We start from the raw sequence: 20,189 nt of genomic DNA on the forward strand, positions 1-20,189 counted from the left end.
TCTTCGGCGAAGGTATGCTCTCGAAACTTCAACAAAAGCCCGTACCGAGTTACTAAGTGTCTCTTGTGCAGAGTCTTCCACTGGAGTTTATCTATCATCTCCGTAACGCTTTCGCGAATACTAAATGATCCTGTAACGAAGCGCGCTGCTCTCCGTTGTATCATCTCTACCTCTTCTATCAATCCTATTTGGTACGGATGCCACACTGGTGAGCAGTATTCAAGCAGTGGACAAACAAGTGTACTGTAACCTAGTTCCTTTGTTTTCGGATTGCATTTCCTTAGGATTCTTCCAATGAATCTCAGTCTGGCATCTGCTTATATGATCATTCCATTTTAAATCACTCCTAATGCCTACTCCCAGATAATTTATGGAATTAACTGCTTCCAGTTGCTGACCTGCTATATTATAGCTAAATGATAACGGATCTTCCTTCCTATGTATTGGCAGCAAAATTACACTTGTCTACATTGAGATTCAATTGCCATTCCCTGCACCATGCGTCAATTTGCTGCAGATCCTTCTGCATTTCAGTACAATTTTCCATTGTTACAACCTGTCGATGTACCACAGCATCATCCGTAAAAAGCCTCAGTGAACTTCCGATGTTATTCACAAGGTCATTTATGTATATTGTGAATAGCAACGGTCCTACGACACTCCCTGCGACATACCTGAAATCACTCTTACTTCGGAAGACTTCTCTCCATTGAGAATGACATGCTGCGTTCTGTTATCTAGGGACTCTTCAATCCAATCACACAATTGGTCTGATAGTCCATATTCTCTTACTTTTTTCATTAAACGACTGTGGGGAACTGTGTAGAACGCCTTGCGGATATCAACAAACACGGCATCTACCTGGGAACCCGTGTCTATGGCACTCTGAGTCTCGTGGACGAATGGCGCGAGCTGGGTTTCACTCCATCGTCTTTTTCGAAACCCATGCTGATTCCTACAGAGTAGATTTCTAGTTTCCAGAAAAGTCATTGTACTGGAACATAATACGTGTTCCAAAATTCTACAACTGATCGACGTTAGAGATATAGGTCTATAGTTATGCACATATGTTCGACGTCCCTTCTTGAAAACGGGGATGATCCGTGCCCTTTTCAAATCCTTTGGAACGCTACGCTCTTCTAGAAACCTATAGTACACCGCTGCAAGAACGGGGGGTAAGTTCCTTCGCGTGCGTAAGTCTGCAAATGCTTCGTTAGGAGGTATGGCTATTGAAAGGAACTTTAATTCTGCAAAATTGATGTGCACAACGTAACATGAACGTATACGCTATAGAACTGGACCATAGCGTGATTTTATTGAAAACAATGTTACAGAGAAGTACAGTTGTGTTTGACATTTTTACATAATGTTTATTTACTTTGCATTTAGCACATAATGAATTACAAATTGCCTGTTGCATGTATTCAGTTATAAAAGATGCACCACGTCTTTTACAAATGGCTTTAACACTTATCGTACAGATGTTATACAGTTCACAGAACAGGTTCGAATATCTCACCATGAACGTCAATGCACTTTTGCGCTCCAGCGATGGCATGTTATGTGCTTCTTCAGTTGCCTGTGGTTGGTTCCTAATAATTCAGCGGCGTCCATGATGCGACGAAGCAGTTCATCTCGTGTATTTATCTTCACTTTGTGCACCTCTAATTTCATCCAACGCCACAAACAGAAATATAAAGATTTAAGGTCAGGTGATCATTGAGGCCAGCTAATAGCATCTCCACAGCCAATCCAGCAATTAGAGTAGGTGCGGTCGATATGGTCCCACACACGTAAGGTAACATGTGGAGGGGCACCGTCGTGTTGAAAGTACATTCCAGTTCGCTTGGCCAAAGCAACGTCTTCCAATAGATCCACAAATGAATTTTCCCAAAAAATGCAGGTACCTCTTTCCCGTTTGTCGCTGATTAATAATAAATGGACCTATCAGAAGGTTACCGATCATGCCGCACCAAACATTCATGCCAAAACGAACTTGGAAATTGCTATCCACTGAAGCGTATGTACTTTCCCGTGACCATAGGTGATTATTGCATCGTATTCTTCCCTTGCAGCGTTACCACTACCAACGCAGAAGCCATAAACATATACCATATCTGCGTATTTCTCATTACTGTAGACGTGTGGCAATGTTAGCAGCGCCATAGTTAACAACATACATTACACAGCTAACCGATCCGTCGGCGGTACACTACACAATGCGGCTTACACGGCACAAATGCGCAAACAACAGATGATTGTACTATGTACGTCACAAGACCATAATACGTGGTAGGTTGCATAGCGTAAACATGGAATGTATCTGTGAATTGTTTGCAAGAAAATCACGTTACGGTCCAGTTGTATTGCGTATACGTTCATGTTGTGCACATCAATTTTGCAGAATTAAAGTTGCTTTCAATATCTGTACCTCCATAACGAAACTTTTGTGGACCTATGTTCATACAATGTCTTGGTCAGAAGTACTTATACTATCACTGTTTAAACTCTTGACCTTTCCTCCCCAAACACCTTGATATATATCGAAAACAAATACCTTATGCATATTGGCATCGAGCATAAGCGCCGACCCCATTAAATACACAGATATTGATCCACACAGTGATCAAAGTCGCTTACACAGATCAGTGTAAAGTGTCATCGCCTGTACTGTAGGAGGAGGACCGTATCCCACAGATTATCAGTCGCAAAAAAGGACCCCTGTTTTTTTGTTTTTTCCAGCTGTAACACGTCCAAGCACCATATGACACAGCTATTTATGACACCATACATTTTGTCTTCCGCACCACAACTTAGAGATCTGTGTCAGGTTCTAAACTGGCATTAACTCATTTCGATTTATTGGCTCTGATTGAAAGATCGACACTGCACAGTGTAAATTATGCTGCTGCTCCCACAACACATACAGGATGCTTTTAAGTAAAAGCCAATCACAATACATGGAAACTGAAAGGGTTTTGCGGCATTGTGGTGCGTTTCCATACAGCTGTCCGAAGGTGATTGACAGCCTTTACATTTAAACTAATCTTTCACAATGACAGATCAATGGATGGGACCGTGCTCCATTTCGATTGATTCTTCATATTACAGTTTCGTACCAAATCACTGTTTCGGTGCTAGCCATCTCTAGAAGGTGTTGCCTCTCTGCCAAGACTCTTTCTCCATCTCGAACAAGCAATGTCACTCAATCATTATGTGGTAATCAACAGTTTACCAGTGCACGGATGGCATAGAAAAGACACCGTCGATATACTGTAATAAGTATCATAGTTGATAGTTCCATCAATTTTAGACATTTTACCATTTTTCCGTAATTTCAATACCAACCAATCACATGCTAACATGCTTCCCAGTTTCTGTATCATCAATAAACCACCCCTCCGCCACTTTTCAATTTATATAGATGATTGTTCAGTCCATTCATTGTTAACTGTCGAAGGTATACACCAGAGTATACCAGACAGCGATCTACATATTTTCTAGAAGTAGATCGCTACATTCCACGTCTCTTCAAGGAGCAGAGTGAGCTGAGTTCGTAAGTACTGTTCCGCACCAATGTTACTCACGGTACCCGTCCAAGAGCACAAGACCTTTCCAGATGCGCACAGTTTCGTACCTATATGAAACTGAAGATTCTATTTACATCCAATACGTGGCAGAGAAGCGGGCTCCTTCACTTGCATCTTCGTTCGGCTATAGGAGAATATCGAAACAGGTTTTCCATCGATGGACATGTTTCATGTTGAAAGTCCTCTGATGACTGTGGTTTGGACAGGTTTGCTGTTAATGATCGCAGGTAGATAGTGCTCTAAGTCGCACACAGAACAGAGATCACACAGTTGCATACGAGTCGATCGTAGGTTGTGCCACAACTCATGCACCCAGAGAGAGCGAAGTAAAAAATGGTTAAATGCTTGATAAATGACCTGCAGCAACGTCTCCCTCTCTCCCCCTCAATCGATCACTCCATCTACTTCCTATCGTCCTTTAACGCAGATCCATATAGTCTTAGACGCAAATGTATCTGTTTTCCAGGAAAGCATCAAAGACAGCAATTGACTTGCATGTATCGCTATTACGTCAATAGACATACAGTAGAATGTTGCCAAATAGCAACTGTTTGTCAGCTGATGTCACAAGATTGTGATTGGTGGAGGGTACAGAGAAGCACATTGTAAAAGCTGTTTGTTAGGGTTTAGAACACCTAAACAGTCCTGCACGCGATGTCTTCTGTAGCTGTATATCACAGTCACCCCAGCCGGTAATGCAATGCTCTTTAGCTAAGGACACTAATAAAAAAATTATAAGGCGATTCCCGATGACTTTGGGCTCACAAGTGGGCTTGTGATCCGACACATATAAATTTATTACTATACATTTGGCAGTCTTCCACGTTAAGCATTCTATTCCAACCGTCTTATCACTGTCGACGAAGAATGATTGTTTCCCTGGTTCCCAGTGCTTCCATGTCAACATTTTCTCGTATTCCTCTTGCTATCGGATACTCGTTCGCACGTACAAGAACTGTCCTACACCAAGCTGAAAACGTGCAAGTACTCCGTCAACATCCCCACATTTCAGCGTATTTTCCCTCAATTTATATTTATTTTCTGTCATTTTTCGTACTTTTATCGATTTTGTGTCACTTCTACCCATGCGCTCATGTCATCACTTCTCGTTCCATTTGTTAAATTTCTTGTAAAAGCAGTACAGTTGCCAACACCTAGAGCAAATGCACTATTTTTCTTGTCGGACAGGATAGCACTGTTCTCGAATGCATCCAGTCATCTCCAATAGTTGCAGTGCGTTTGCTCTATTTTCTGAATGTCTGCATGTATATCGGCCGAACCACCAGGGCTGTGGACATCAGGTGTAAAGAATAACCGATGCACACCAGACTCTGACAGGTAACAAAATTAGGCAAAGCGGAATACTGCCTAGAACTTGGCCACTCTATGAATTACAGTAACACCAAGGTTATCACAAAGACCCCAATATACGGAGACACTGTCATAAAAGAATCCGTCGAGATAAAGGTCACGGATAATGTCATCAACAGTGACACTGGATACCAGCTCAGCGCTGCCTGAGATCCGGCTCTTAAACTTCGGAAAACTAAACGGAGGACACTTCAAGATTTCGCAAGAAACAGAAGTGCAGACCGAGAAAGCAGTCACGAAACAGAGCACCACACGTTGCAGGTCGGATTTGAAACACCTCAGATGACGAACACAACCCCAGAGGACGGCCGAGTCGGGCGTGGAAGGCAGACGGAACACCGACGACCAGACAGGACCATTGGAGTCGCCCCTGGAGGGCTGGAGTCCACGTTCTTCTGACTAATTCTAGTTAAGGAATGTTGCATTTACCCGATGGCATTTACTAATACCTCTATGGGCAGGAAAAGATAAAGGACTTCTATTTTTTATTTAGGGCTTCTTGTGCGGCTGTAAAACTTACTTCTGGTGATACATACGGACCGCGGACGGAACACCTGACGCGGCGCGGGCCGGTTTGGAGCGTCCAGTACCATCCAGGTATAAATACTGGACTCGGTCCACGCAAGGTCCATTCTCGGGTAGTACTTCAAAAAGACAGCGTGTTACGCCGTCGAAATATCGTGCGAGAACGACGCAAACATTCGGAAGAGATCCCGATTCTTCAATACATCAGATATACATTACTATTCGTTATTCGTGAATAATAAACGTTGTTTATTGATTTATATGTTTACACGTCACGTTCCGTAGGACCAAATTGATGAGCAAATCTCCAAGGTCATGGAACGTGTGAGTACATGAAATTACAACATAAAGGTAATAACAGATAAAAGTGAAATGTTTATGAACCGGAAAAAGGCAAGCAACATGTCTAAGTAAACGCAGTCAACAATACAACAAGAATCACCTTATTTTTGAAGAAACTCCTCAACAGCATAGAAAGAGTGACCCATGAGGAAAGTTTTCAGTTTCGATTTGAAAGCCCGTGGATTGCTGCTAAGAATTTTGAATTCTAGCGCTAGCTTATTGCAAATGGATGCAGTAGTATACTGCACGCCTTTCTGCACAAGAGTTAAGGAAGTCAGATCCAAAAGCAGGTTTGTTCAGATGGTTCAAATGGCTCTGAGCACTATGGGACCTTCTGAGGTCATCAGTCCCCTAGAACTTAGAACTACTTAAACCTAACTAATCTAAGGATATCACACACATCCATGCCCGAGGCAGGATTCGAACCTGCGACCGTAGCGGTTGCGTGGTTCCAGACTGTAGCGCCTAGAACCGCTCGGCCACCCTGGCCGGCAGCATGTCTGTTTTCTGCCGAGTATTAACTCAGTGAAAGTTGCTTATTCTTGGGAATAAGGTAATATTGTTAACAAGAAATGTCAGTAATGAATATATATATATATATATATATATATATATATATATATATATATATATATATATATATATACACTCCTGGAAATGGAAAAAAGAACACATTGACACCGGTGTGTCAGACCAACCATACTTGCTCCGGATACTGCGAGAGGGCTGTACAAGCAATGATCACACGCACGGCACAGCGGACACACCAGGAACCGCGGTGTTGACCGTCGAATGGCGCTAGCTGCGCAGCATTTGTGCACCGCCACCGTCAGTGTCAGCCAGTTTGCCGTGGCATACGGAGCTCCATCGCAGTCTTTAACACTGGTAGCATGCCGCGACAGCGTGGACGTGAACCGCATGTGCAGTTGACGGACTTTGAACGAGGGCGTATAGTGGACATGCGGGAGGCCGGGTGGACGTACCGCCGAATTGCTCAACACGTGGGGCGTAAGGTCTCCACAGTACATCGATCTTGTCGCCAGTGGTCGGCGGAAGGTGCAGGTGCCCGTCGACATGGGACCGGACCGCAGCGACGCACGGATGCACGCCAAGACCGTAGGATCCTACGCAGTGCCGTAGGGGACCGCACCGCCACTTCCCAGGAAATTAGGGACACTGTTGCTCCTGGGGTATCGGCGAGGACCATTCGCAACCGTCTCCATGAAGCTGGGCTACGGTCTCGCACACCGTTAGGCCGTCTTCCGCTAACGCCCCAACATCGTGCAGCCCGCCTACAGTTGTGTTGCGACAGGCGTTAATGGAGGGACGAATGGAGACGTGTTGTCTTCAGCGATGAGAGTCGCTTCTGCCTTGGTGCCAATGATGGTCGTATGCGTGTTTGGCGCCGTGCAGGTGAGCGCCACAATCAGGACTGCATACGAGCGAGGCACACAGGACCAACACCCGGCATCATGGTGTGGGGAGCGATCTCCTACACTGGCCGTACACCTCTGGTGATCGTCGAGGGGACACTGAATAGTGCACGGTACATCCAAACCGTCATCGAACCCATCGTTCTACCATTCCTAGACCGGCAAGGGAACTTGCTGTTCCAACAGGACAATGCACGTCCGCATGTATCCCGTGCCACCCAACGTGCTCTAGAAGGTGTAAGTGAACTACCCTGGCCAGCAAGATCTCCGGATCTGTCCCCCATTGAGCATGTTTGGGACTGGATGAAGCGTCGTCTCACGCGGTCTGCACGTCCAGGACGAACGCTGGTCCAACTGAGGCGCCAGGTGGAAATGGCATGGCAAGCCGTTCCACAGGACTACATCCAGCATCTCTGCGATCGTCTCCATGGGAGAATAGCAGCCTGCATTGCTGCGAAAGGTGGATATACACTGTACTAGTGCCGACATTGTGCATGCTCTGTTTCCTGTGTCTATGTGCCTATGGTTCTGTCAGTGTGATCATGTGATGTATCTGACCCCAGGAATGTGTCAATAAAGTTTCCCCTTCCTGGGACAATGAATTCACGGTGTTCTTATTTCAATTTCCAGGAGTGTATATATATATATATATATATATATATATATATATATATATATATATATATATATATATATTGAGGGCCCAATGTTAAAATATCCAGACACGTGAACCGGGGTCGAAGAGAGGTTAGTGAACTTACACCACTTATTGCCCGAACCGCCCGTTTCTGAGCCAAAAATATCCTTTTGGAGTGGGAAGAGTTACTCCAAAATATATCATACGACATACGCGAATGAAAATAACCAAAGTAGACTAATTTTCGTGTCGAACGATCACTCATTTCAGATACCGTTCGAATAGTAAAAATGGCAGCATTAAGTCTTTCAACAAGATCCTGGACGTGGGATTTCCACGACAGTTTACTATCTATCTGAACACCTAGATATATGAACTGTTCAGTTTCACTAATCATATGGCCATTTTGTGAAATTAAAACGTCAGGGCCGGCCGCTGTGGGCGTGCGGTTCTAGGCGCTTCAGTCTGGAACCGAGTGACCGCTACGGTCGCAGGTTCGAGTCCTGCCTCGGGCATGCATGTGTGTGATGTCCTTAGATTAGTTAGTTTTAAGTAGTTCTAAGTTCTAGGGGACTGATGACCACAGATGTTAAGTCCCATAGTGCTCAGAGCCATTTGAACCATTTCAAAACGTCAGGTTTTGTTCAGTTGTGTGTTAGAAACTGTAAAATCTGAGTCTTACTGTGATTTAGCATTATTTTATTTACTACAAGCCACTAACTAATGTCATGAACTGCACTATTTGAAACCGGGCCAATGTTGAACACAACATGCTTTACTAGCTCTAGTCTTCAGCAAACAGAAATATTTTAGAGTTACACATAATACTAGAGAGCATGTCATTTACATAAATAAAGAACAAGAGTGACCCCAACAGTGATCCCTGGGCACCCCCTTTATGATCGTATCTCACTCAGACCCCACATCACAGCCATTCTCAATACTATGAATATTGACCTACTGCTGTGAACCAATGGTCCAGCTTCTGGAGCAATATTTTCTGGTCAGCACAATCAAACGCCTTAGTTAAATCAAAATATATGTCTAGCGTTCGAAACCTTTTGTTTAAGTCATCCAATACCTCACAGAGAAAAGAGAAATAGCATTTTCAGCTGTCAAACTGTACATTGGACAGCAAATTGTGTGATATAAAATGATCAATTATCCTTACATATATAGCCCTTTCGATAACTTAAGCAAACACTTATGACATAGAAATACGTGTAAAATTGTCTGCATTATCCCTTTCTCCCTTTTCATAAGGCGACTTTATTACTGAGTACTTAAAGTACCGAGCATTCCTAAAGTAAAAATTAGGAATATGGCTAAATACGAGGAATTTGCCAAGGGAGTTATATGATTCCCTGTAGAAACTAAATTTTTATTTAATTCACCAGCAATGCTCAGAAAATGATTGTCATTCGGAATATTATTCACGAATAAAAACACTGATACGTCATGTGTGAATAAAAATTGTTGAGAATAATAGATAAATGTAATATCCAATTGCATATGTAGCTCCAATTCTGTCATTTATTAAAAGAATGTACTTCTCGTTTCTTTTAAATTAGTTTTCAGAATAACTCGTATTCCGAAACGTCTCATAAGAAACTTTATTTGATTTACGGAGATTTACTGTTGTGACACTAAAGAATATACGTACTACTCAAGCAATGCACTCCTGCATTCGTTTTTAATCATGACTTCGATGAATGACTATCAGCCCATAATAATCTTTAGTAAACAGCGATGTTACTCCTTCCGTTGTGGTGTGGGGAGCAATCGGGTATGACTTCAGGTCACGGCTGGCAGTAATTGAGAGAACGCTGACGACATTGTGGACATACTGCATACTCATGTTTTACCTTTTATGAAAGTGTCGTTGTGCCATTTTCCAACAGTACAATGTTCGTCAACACATGGTACGTGAACTGTCTGCGTGATGTTGCAGGACTCCTTTGGCCAGCAGCAGCCAGAGATCTATTCCCTACAAAACATTACGGGACCAGCTTGGATGTCAATTCCGTCCCAGTACCACCAGTAAGGACCAGCTACAATAGTTGTTGCTCAGGTTGCCTGGGGTGAGGATGTAACGGCTTTATGACACACTTTCCAATTGAATCAGTGCATGCATCCAGTCCAGAGGGGGCTAACGTTGTATTGATAAGTAGGCTCATATTGACAAATCGCTTGTCTATTTAACTTGATTTCGTAATCACTGAAATAACATCACATACCTTCCGAATCTATGAAGTTTCATTTTATTTACTCCTCTGCTTCTGAGTTTTTCACTTTTTTTCAGTCAATGTACGCTTTAATACTTCAGGACACGTACACAAATTTAAATATGATCGTAATTCAATGCTGATATCTAGTCCAATTGTAATACCAGCTATAGCGAAACAGTATGCATCAAAATATGTCCTTTGGTAGAAAAGTCTCTTGTAAAACCATCTACACAAGATTTCAACAAAGGATTCCATAGAATCTGTACGTTTGAAAGTTCTCCCTTCATGCGTCATTCATACAACGCAAGTAAACTGAAGCTCCAAAGAAACTGGTATAGACATGCGTATTCAAATACAGAGATATATAAACAGGCACAATACGGCGCTGTGATCGGCAATGCCTATATAAGACAACATGCGTCAGGTGCAGTTGTTAGATCGGTTACTGCTGCCACAATGGCTGGTTATCAAGATTTAAGTGAATTTGAACGTAGTGTTATAGGTGATGCACGAGGGACGGGACACAGTATCTCCGGGTTAGCGTTGAAGTGGGGATTTTCCCGTACAACCACTTCACGAGTGTACCGTGAAAATCAGGAATCCGGTAAAACATCAAATCACCGGCATCGCTGCGGCCGGAAAAAGATCCTTCAAAAATGGGACCAACAGTGACTGAAGAGAATCATTCATTATGACAGAAGTGCACCTCTTCCGAAAATTGCTGCAGATTTCAATGTTGCGCCATTAACAAGTGTTAGTGTGCGAACCATTCAATGAAACATCATTGATATGGGCTTGCAGAGCCGAAGGCCCGCTGGTGTACCCATGATGACTGCACAACACAAAGCTTTACGTCTCACCTTGGACCATCAACACCGACGTTCGACTGTTGATGACTGGAAACATGTTGCCTGGTCGGACGAGTCTCGTTTCAAATTGTATCGAGCGGATGGTGGACGTGTACGGGCATGGAGATTACCTGATGAATCCATAGACTCTGCGTGTCAGCAGGCGACTATTCAAGCTGGTGGAGGCTCTGTAATGGTGTGATGCATGTACAATTGGAGTGATATCAGCCCCATGATAGGCCTAGATACTATTTTGACAGGTGACACGTACGTAAGCATCCTGTCTGATCAGCTGCATCCATTCGTGTCCATTGTGATTTCTGACAGACTTGGGAAATTTCAGCTGAGCAGTGCACGGCTCGTTCATGCCATTTATTGTTTGTCATCTTCTATTACGGTGCTGTCGCCTCGTTTTATTCTTCTATTTACTGGAGTCACTAACTTCCTGCCTTACTTGCCTGTGAGCGGCAATAGCAGCGCATATCGATAAGTGCACTGTCGTACCCTCTCTGGAGCAACCGATAGTATTTCCGGGTCGGCGTGTGTCTGGGAGTTCGGTTCGAGTTGGACAGGCAGTGCAGTTGGGACACAGCAGGAGTGCAGTCGGGGACAGAGCCCCAGCGAGTTCCGGACAGCCAGTACCAGCGGGAACAACTGTTGGTTGGTTGTTCGGTCAGTCGACTCATCGGCGACGTGTATTTGGGTTGGTTCCTTTCTGTGCAGAGATGTCGGCTGTGGTATCTCTACGTGGTGGGGTCGGAGCCAGTGTCTCCAGGACGTCGTCGGTCTGAAGGAAGAAAGTCAGTTGGAGATGTCCAGCAGTGCAGTTGGAGATGGACCAGGAGGGCAGTCAGGACACAGCAGGTGTGCAGTCGGGGCGTAGTGACAGTGACGTCTGCCCAGCCAGTATCAGTAGGGACGACCGTTGGTTGGTCGTTCGGTCGGTCGTCTCATAGACGACATGTATTTGGATTGATTCGTTCCTGAGTAGAGACGTCGGTTGTGTTCCCTCTGCATGGTTGGGCCCGAGCCAGCATCTCTGGGATGTCGTCTGTTCGAAGGAAGTCAGTCAGTTGGAGACGCACTAGCATTGCAGTCGCGACGGAGCAGCAGTCCCAGACATACCAGCAGTCCATTTGGTGAGTTGGTGTGGCGCGGCAAGCAAGCCCCATCGCGCGGAGTCGGGCTGGAGCCGCTGGCGGCGGGCACGCGCGGTTGGAATGTGAGCTGCTGCTTGTGAGTGCTACGAAGTTCGTTGCCCACCTATCTTGGACATAAAAGTTGAGTCCTTGCTTAACTTACTATTGAGCTTCAACTGTTCACTTTTCTTCGTTAGAATCTGTGTGTTGTGGTATTGAAAGCTTGTGGTGGTTTTGCTGGTTGCGTCGAGCGCAAATGATTTGGTTGATTGGTCGATCGGCTGTCTGTCGGTTGGGTTGCCTTCAGATTAAGAAGTCAATGTATAGGCTGCGTATCTCACCTAAAAGGGCGTTAGTGTTACAATCCCAGCCAGACCCCTGGAAACGTCTGAGCGCCATTCCTTGTGTGCTACATAGTAATTTCCCTGTTTGGGTTTTACTTATTTGGTTTATGTGCGGCCTTCAGCCGAGTTTGAATATTTCCTAAATTAATGTTCTTGTCTTGGCCTTAAGGCATAAGGTTGTGATGCTTTAAGATAAGGCCATCTGCCATTTCATTAAAACTCTTTATCGCTTGATGTTCCTTGGATTTTGAGTGTGGCCTTCAGTCGATCTAAAGTTAATTAAAGGAGGTCGATTTAAATTTTTGAGTGTTTTGCATCCTTCTTGTAATATTTTGTGTTGGTGAATAAAGTTTGTATGTTGAGTGCAAGTGACAGTAACCTCATTTTGGCCCCTTTCCACTACCTAACCCGCTCTGGCCAGCTAGCGCTGGCGTATCACCAGCATTAGAATGCGACACCCCACACGTCCACAATTGTTACAGAGGGTTTCCGTAACACTCTTCTGAGTTTAAACACTTGCGCTGGCCACCAAACGCCCCAGGCGTGAACAATATTGTACATATATATGATGCCTTGCAACGTGCTCTTCAGAAGAGAGCTCCACCTCCTCGTACTTTTATGAATTTATGGACAGCCTCACAGGATTCAGTTCCCTGGAGCACTACTTCAGACATTAGTGGAGTCCACGTCACATCGTTTCGTGGCACTTCTGCTCGCACGCGGGGGACTTACACGACATTAGGCAAGTGTACCAGTTTCTTTGGCTCTTCAGTGTAGAAGGACATTGCGGTTACGGCCCAGTTTTCAAAAATCTGCATTTTTATATACAAAAAACAGCAAAAACCTAAAATCTACATATTTTGAATGAATAAACAAAGCCAGCTCGTTGCAAGGATTTTACTCTATTTTCCAAAACTCGGTGTTTCTGTACACAATTTACCGAAATTTTAGATATTTCAAAGAAAGAAGCACGTGCACCACGGTGAACGCAAGAAGAAAACACGAGATCACGAGAAAAAAGGCGGTAAACAATTAAATAAAAAAATTACATGTCGTGAAAGTCATACATCATTATTTTGAATACTCTTCATTCATTTATTTCTTAGTTAAATATTACCTTCTTCAAAATAATGAAAGTGCCATTCAATAATATCTATCTGCCAAAATAATTTTAAACCCGTTATTAAGCTCCATACAATTTTTTTTCTCCATATCTTGTCTTCAAATATTCAGAGACGGTAATGTTATACAAAATATTTACTTGCAACTCACTCTTATTTCTACAAAAATTACAATTACTTGCATGATTGAGTTTCTGTGGAGCCTCCTTTTATATAGAATAAATTTTTAAGAAGGAAGAATAAAAAAAGACCAAAACCTTTCCTCTAGAACACCTTCCATCCGTAACCTATTTATACGAAGCTTTATGAAGGCTAACTTCAGAATTTAAGGAAGTGTTTAATTTTTTCAGTTTGTTTTTAAGAACACAGTGAGGACAGAAAACGTTTCCACAAATGACTAACTTTCTCCACATTTTGACCCACTTATGTTTATTTCACAATACTTCATTTATTTGGACAGGTGAATCGTTGTAAACAACAAGTAAATGTCAATGACTGCACCGAAATTAGTGTTGAAAAAGGATAATTTACATTTTAAATGAAGTATGTTGCCGCATTAACGTAAATGAAGTTTCACATCAACGCCATCTGTTGTGGAGTATACAAACGACACATGAGTAAGACGGATATACGTGCGAGAGAGATAAGATGCGCGGCCAGTAGGATGGCGTGGTTTGTTATCGACAAGCTCCAGCTGTCGCATATATCTTCCTGCAGTTCCTGACACAGACCAGTTGACTTAGTGCTGTCGCGAAGAACGATCTCTTTACTGTCGACTTCTAGATCGATTTTAAAAATTCTCAGTTACAATTCTGTGTTGTGCGTCGTACGTCAAATTGCTTTTGGCTAGGCATTTCAGATCGATTCCGTATTTCTGGATTTCCGAAAGGCTTTTTACACAAGCGGCTTATAGTGAAATGGAGTACTTATGGAATATCGTCTCACTTACGTGACTGAACTTGTGATTTCCTTTCAGAAAGGTCAGAGTTCTTTGTAATTGATGGAAAGTCATCGAGTAAAACCGAAGTGATTTCTGGCATTCCCCAAGGGAGTGTTATAGGCCCTTTGCTCCTCCTTATCTATATACATGATTTAGGAGACAATCTGAGCAGCCGTCTTACGTTGTTTGCAGATGACACTGTCTTTTCTCGACTAATGAGGTAATCAGAAGATCAAAACAAATTGCAAAATGATTTAGAAAAGATATCTGAACGGTACAAAAATTGGCAGTTGGCCCTAAATAACGAAAAATGTGTGGTCATCCACACGAGTGCTAAAAGGAATTCGTTAAACTTCGGTTACACAATATATCAGTCTAATCTAAAAGCTGTAAATTCAACTAAATACCTAGGTATTACAATTACAAACAACTTAAATTGGAACGAACACATAGAAAACGTTGTAGGGAAGGCTAACCAGAGACTGCTATTTACTGGTAGTGCACTTAGAAAATGTAACAGATCTACTAAGGAGACTGCCTACACTATTATTGTCCATACTCTTTTAGAGTACTGCTGTGTCGTGTGGGATCCTTATCAGATAGGACTGACAGAGTACATCGAAAAAGTTCAAAGAAGGGCAGCACGTTTTGTATTATCGCGAAATATGGGAGAGAGTGGCACAGAAATGATACAGGATTTGGGTTGGACATCATTAAAAGAAAGGCGTTTTTCGTTGAGACGGAATCTTCTTACGAAATTCCAGTCACCAACTTTCTCCTCCAAATGCGAAAATATTTTGTTGACACCGACCTACATAATGAGAAATGATCACCACGATAAAATAAGTAAAATCAGAGCTTATACAGAAAGATATAGGTGTTAGTTCTTTCCACACGCTGTACGAGCTTGGAATAGTAGATAATTGTGAAGGTGGTTCGATGAACCATCTGCCAGCACTTAAATGTGACTTTCAGAGTATCAATGTAGATGTAGGTGAAATGTCCTTAGAACCAGCAATGCTCTTAACCAGTCCCTTGCTGAATTATCAACACATGTGTGAGCACTAACAGTCCTTTTTTATTAACTTCTCACATTTTTTGCGTATACTATGACCAACAGAAATGTGTGCATTGAATGAGATCCTACTATTTACTTAATTTGAAGAACTGGCGTCAATTGCAATTTTAGAACATTAGAATACAATTACAAAGGTAAAAAAAGGGCATTAAGAAACATAATGATGACATTAGTAGTAAACCAGGTGTTACAAAAGGAGAGAAATAAGCATATACATGAGAATAATAGGAATTATGACATAAGTAAGTAAATGCAAAAATGAGAATATTAATTAGAACATCAAATTGAAACATGATAATAAAAAAGAAAACATAAAGTAATAAGTAATATCTGAACACTTTTCCAAAGTAAAGAACAGGTTGTATTTGAGGATAACAATACTTCTCATCATAGTAAATGCACCTTAGTCTTAAGAAAATTCTACAGCATAACTCTTATCAGATAAACACATAAAGACAGGACAAACATAGACACACAAGGGGACAAATAAACACATAGTGGAATGTCACAAAAGGAAAGGACAGGCCTTTTTTCAGTATAACATTTCGTACTGCAGTATGTATCGTATTTCATTTTCAAACAAAACCTTCTTTACTTCTTGGAGATCTCCCTTAGGTCATCATTATTCTTCAGAAGTCCTGTCTACACATGCTATCTGTATTAGTATTTTCATACATTCATTACCTCCTTCATCTATTCCTATCCTTTTTCAAAGTAACAATTTCTCATTGTACAATACTCATTTTGGCTCAAATAATTTTTATAAAACTTCTCAATGCATTCTTTCCCTATTCTTCATAGTTAGTTTCTTATATAGTATCCACCCTCTTAAGCTAATTTAAATATACTGAGCTCAGATACATAAACTAAGTGATGAGGCAATGCAGCAGCATGAACATTAACACAAACAAGAATGAGAGAGAAAAAAATGCAAAGTGGCAAAGCAAGCTGTAATAAATACAAATTAGCAAAGAAAATGCAACGTTACAACTAATATGAGCCAACATGCAGCAACAAGTAGAATAAATCAGTAGTAAAACTGGCTTAGCAGAGTAATACAAAGTGAAATCCAGAAGTACGATGCCTGGCAAACAGCAGCAGCAAAACAATAAACTATATCTAAACATGACAAAGCTCAAGCAGAAAAAATATTACAGTAAAGAAAGCAATCCAGATAAAGAAAATGTCTATTTACACCTTAATACCTATGTTACATCTTAACACTAGAGTGATCCATCACAACAACTTATTCTACCAAACAAGTTAGCAAGTCGTTGAAAACAATTATGTATGCAATTCCTGTGAAGAGAAATGTCTATTTACATCCTAATGTCTATATCAGTTCCCCTTCCTGTACTTCTCTCGTTTCCTAGTGATCCCTTTTTCATGAAAGTAGATCATAAAACTATTATTTAATGGATCTGTAGACAGAAAACATTTCATTAGTGCATCTCTTAAATTTTATTTTAATCCATGCTGCAGCGCAGCTAGAAACTAGATCAAACAAAATAACCAAATATATACAAGGCAAAGCATAAAGATATTCACTAGCCACATGGCATTTCATAAGGTAGTAAAATATCTAGAAAGACAGGAGTCATAATCAGGTGCATAGACATATTAAAATATTTCTCATCATTTCATAGGCATTTCAGTAAATATCAGATAGTACAAGCTTCAAAGTGTACTCATATGTTTTCAAGTATGAGAGTGTCTTGTCTGCAATGCTTTCTACAAAGAAATGTCAATAGCGAGGTTAATGTCCTCTTTCTTCTACACCAGTGCCTCTGAAAGGCACACACAGAAGTATTTTTTTTTTCCCTCCAGGCGACTGTCACGCAGCCGGGCGCCCACAGCGCACCACTCAAGGTCACCTACCTTCCTCACTGAAACATTTATGACAGTAGTTTCCACTACAGATACAGTCTCATATAAATAAAAAAAATTGCAGGTTCAAAATTTACGTTTGAAGTGTGTAGGATCATGATCTCATATATAACACTATCCATTTTCCATTGACATTGTAGAACTCACATTCACGCTTGCACTCACCCTTTATAATGATCACAACCATACCTTGATGTCGCAATACACGTCGTCATCACAATAATAATATCATAACACCTTAATCAAATCTCGAAAACATCGTAGCTTTCTTCAATAATTTCAAAGTCTCTAAAAAATGCTCTCGTAGTATCACAGTGGTTTCTCAAGTAAATATGAACCAGTCGCAAAATGCAGACAAAATACAATTTCATAAGTGCGAAGTTATCCAACTGTGTAATTATGTGAATGTGTCACTGACGCAGTAAAAAAAAATGTTTGTCTCTCTCAGTTAAATGATGAGATAGCTCTGTAATTCTGTGTTAGAGAAATATGATACCAATGTGTAAAACTGAATAAGCAAATACCATATTAGCTAGGGCTCCTAGCGCTTGCCACACGGTTAGTACACAAAGTAAGTATACTCCCCTGAGGGTTAATGCAATTATACCCTCAGATGATGAAATATATCACTAAAAATCTTCACTGTATCATTGTAATTCAAGAATCTTTCTAAAAATGTTTCCAGTACAAAAATAAATCACTCAAATGTGTGTCCTTTAGTGCAAAACTGTGCATCTTGCTATAAGATAATTTCTGTCATTGCTTAATGGTAAAAAAAAGTCCCAAGTGTTGTAGTTATCGTCGTCTGTAAACAAAATTCTGTAGAAATCAATGTACTTACCTTGTCATAAACAAAAGTGAAATGCTATGCGTATAGATATCATAGTTATTATGTACATTACCGTGACCAAGAAAGTACTGTACTGTAACGTATTGTTGAGTTACGGAGAAGACAGTCTCATTGTAGCTATACCACAAACGTTATTGCTAAAAGATGTTTTACTATCCAGCAGAATGTAGAAAAACTGTGGAGAAATAAAACAGATAATAATGTAAACTGCGTCACTCATTAATAGCGTCGTGATAATAACTTCTAACAGCGAGTCCAACCGGCCACAGACTGCACACAGCGCTGTCAGCGGTTTTAATACAGAGCACTACGTGGCGTTACCAACATAAAAACCTAAACAGCCAACTTACAACATGTCATCACTTCCATAAAAAAGATGCGGTACGTTTTGATTATTAATGAGTGACTAAATGTTTGGAATCCTCTTTGCACGTCATGAAACGTTGAAGAAATTTACTACAGAGAAATAAATAATTTACAACAAACAATATTTTGTAGTTGGAAGAAAATAATTTATTGTCACCATATCGGCCACTAAAGAAGACATATACAAAAAAAGGATTACACAAAATTGCTCAGAGAAAAACAGAGCGTGAAAGACGGTTGAGAGCAAACGGTGAGGTAGCCTAGACTACTTCCTCTGGACTATCTTCAGCTTTATTCCGGCAGTGGGTGTCAGAACGCCGCTCATTGAAGTGAACTGAAGAGGCACGGCGGTCTCTTCACAACGGCGAACTTCGTATTTGGACATCATGTACGCCAGACCAGTCTTAGTCTGAAGAAGACCCAGTCGCATTCCTGGAAGACAAACGTGTCCAGTCACATGAGTAACATAGCAGGATCGCGTAACATCACTTGCAACTAATATTCACACCAAACGTTGGGGCCTGGGCTTAACTTCTAAAGAAATCAAAGGGATGAGAAGCGAGGCGATTATAAAATTATGACAACTACTAGAACGAAACACAATGATACAAGAAAATTATCAGTAAAGGTATCAAACTAATGGTGAAAATACAGGACGTATCATAATGAATAGCGTAAACGCATACAGTTGAAAGTACACGACACTTGAAGCAAAAATGTCTCAGTAAACATAGGGTAGAAAATGCATACGTCAAGAGCTATGAACAATTTTTCATCTTCGATACTATGAAGCAAATCTCTTCTACTGCAAGCTCTTTGCGACCCTATGTTTACTGAGCCTTTTTTGCTTCTAGTATCGTGTAGTTTCAACTGTGTGCGTTTACGCCATCAATTATGATACACCCTGTATAAATAAAGTGAAATGAAATATATCCCCATGGAAAGATACTGATGTTTATAAAGGAGCAACTTTTACATCTGAATGTCGCACATGTATCCAACGCCTTCAGTTATTTGTGTGATATATTCCCGTTTTTTGTCCTTCCCTACTGTTTTCCGCTCTGCGACTACCGCTAGTACCATGGAAGTTATTCTTCGACGCCTTAACGCCTATCCTACCATCCTGTCCCTTTTTCTTGTCATTGTTTTCCACTTGTATATCTCCTTGCCGATTCCACAGAGAACTGTCCCATTTCATTCGTTATCAGTTCACCTACTTTTCACACAATTCTACAACACCACACCTTAAACTCTTCGAGTCTCGTGTTTTCCTGTTTTCCCACAGTCCATGACACCCTGCCATACAATGGTGTGCTGTAAAAGCAGCCTCAGCAATTTATTATTCATATTAAGGCCGTTATTTGGTGCTGTTAGACTTATTTACACCTATAACAGCCTGCCTTGCCTGTGCCAGCTTGCTTTTTATATCCTCCTTGTTTTGTCTGCCATGTGTATATTTTGGTCCCAAGCCAGCAGAATTTCTTCGTCTA

At 41.4% G+C, this 20,189-nt stretch overlaps 1 protein-coding gene across 1 annotated transcript in view; it reads right to left on the bottom strand.

Moving 5' to 3' along the window:
- Nucleotides 1-18,823: 18,823 nt before the first annotated feature.
- Nucleotides 18,824-20,189, bottom strand: part of LOC126272731 (cytochrome P450 6k1-like) — an 80,987-nt gene continuing 79,621 nt past the window's right edge. Inside the window, exon 8 of the mRNA XM_049975788.1 lies at nucleotides 18,824-19,131. Within this exon, the coding sequence (XP_049831745.1) occupies nucleotides 18,965-19,131 (167 nt within the window). The 3' untranslated portion in view covers nucleotides 18,824-18,964. The remainder of the gene's footprint in view (nucleotides 19,132-20,189) is intronic.

This window comes from Schistocerca gregaria, chromosome 5 (genome assembly GCF_023897955.1).
Source record: "Schistocerca gregaria isolate iqSchGreg1 chromosome 5, iqSchGreg1.2, whole genome shotgun sequence".
NCBI classification, from domain to species: Eukaryota; Metazoa; Arthropoda; class Insecta; order Orthoptera; family Acrididae; genus Schistocerca; species Schistocerca gregaria.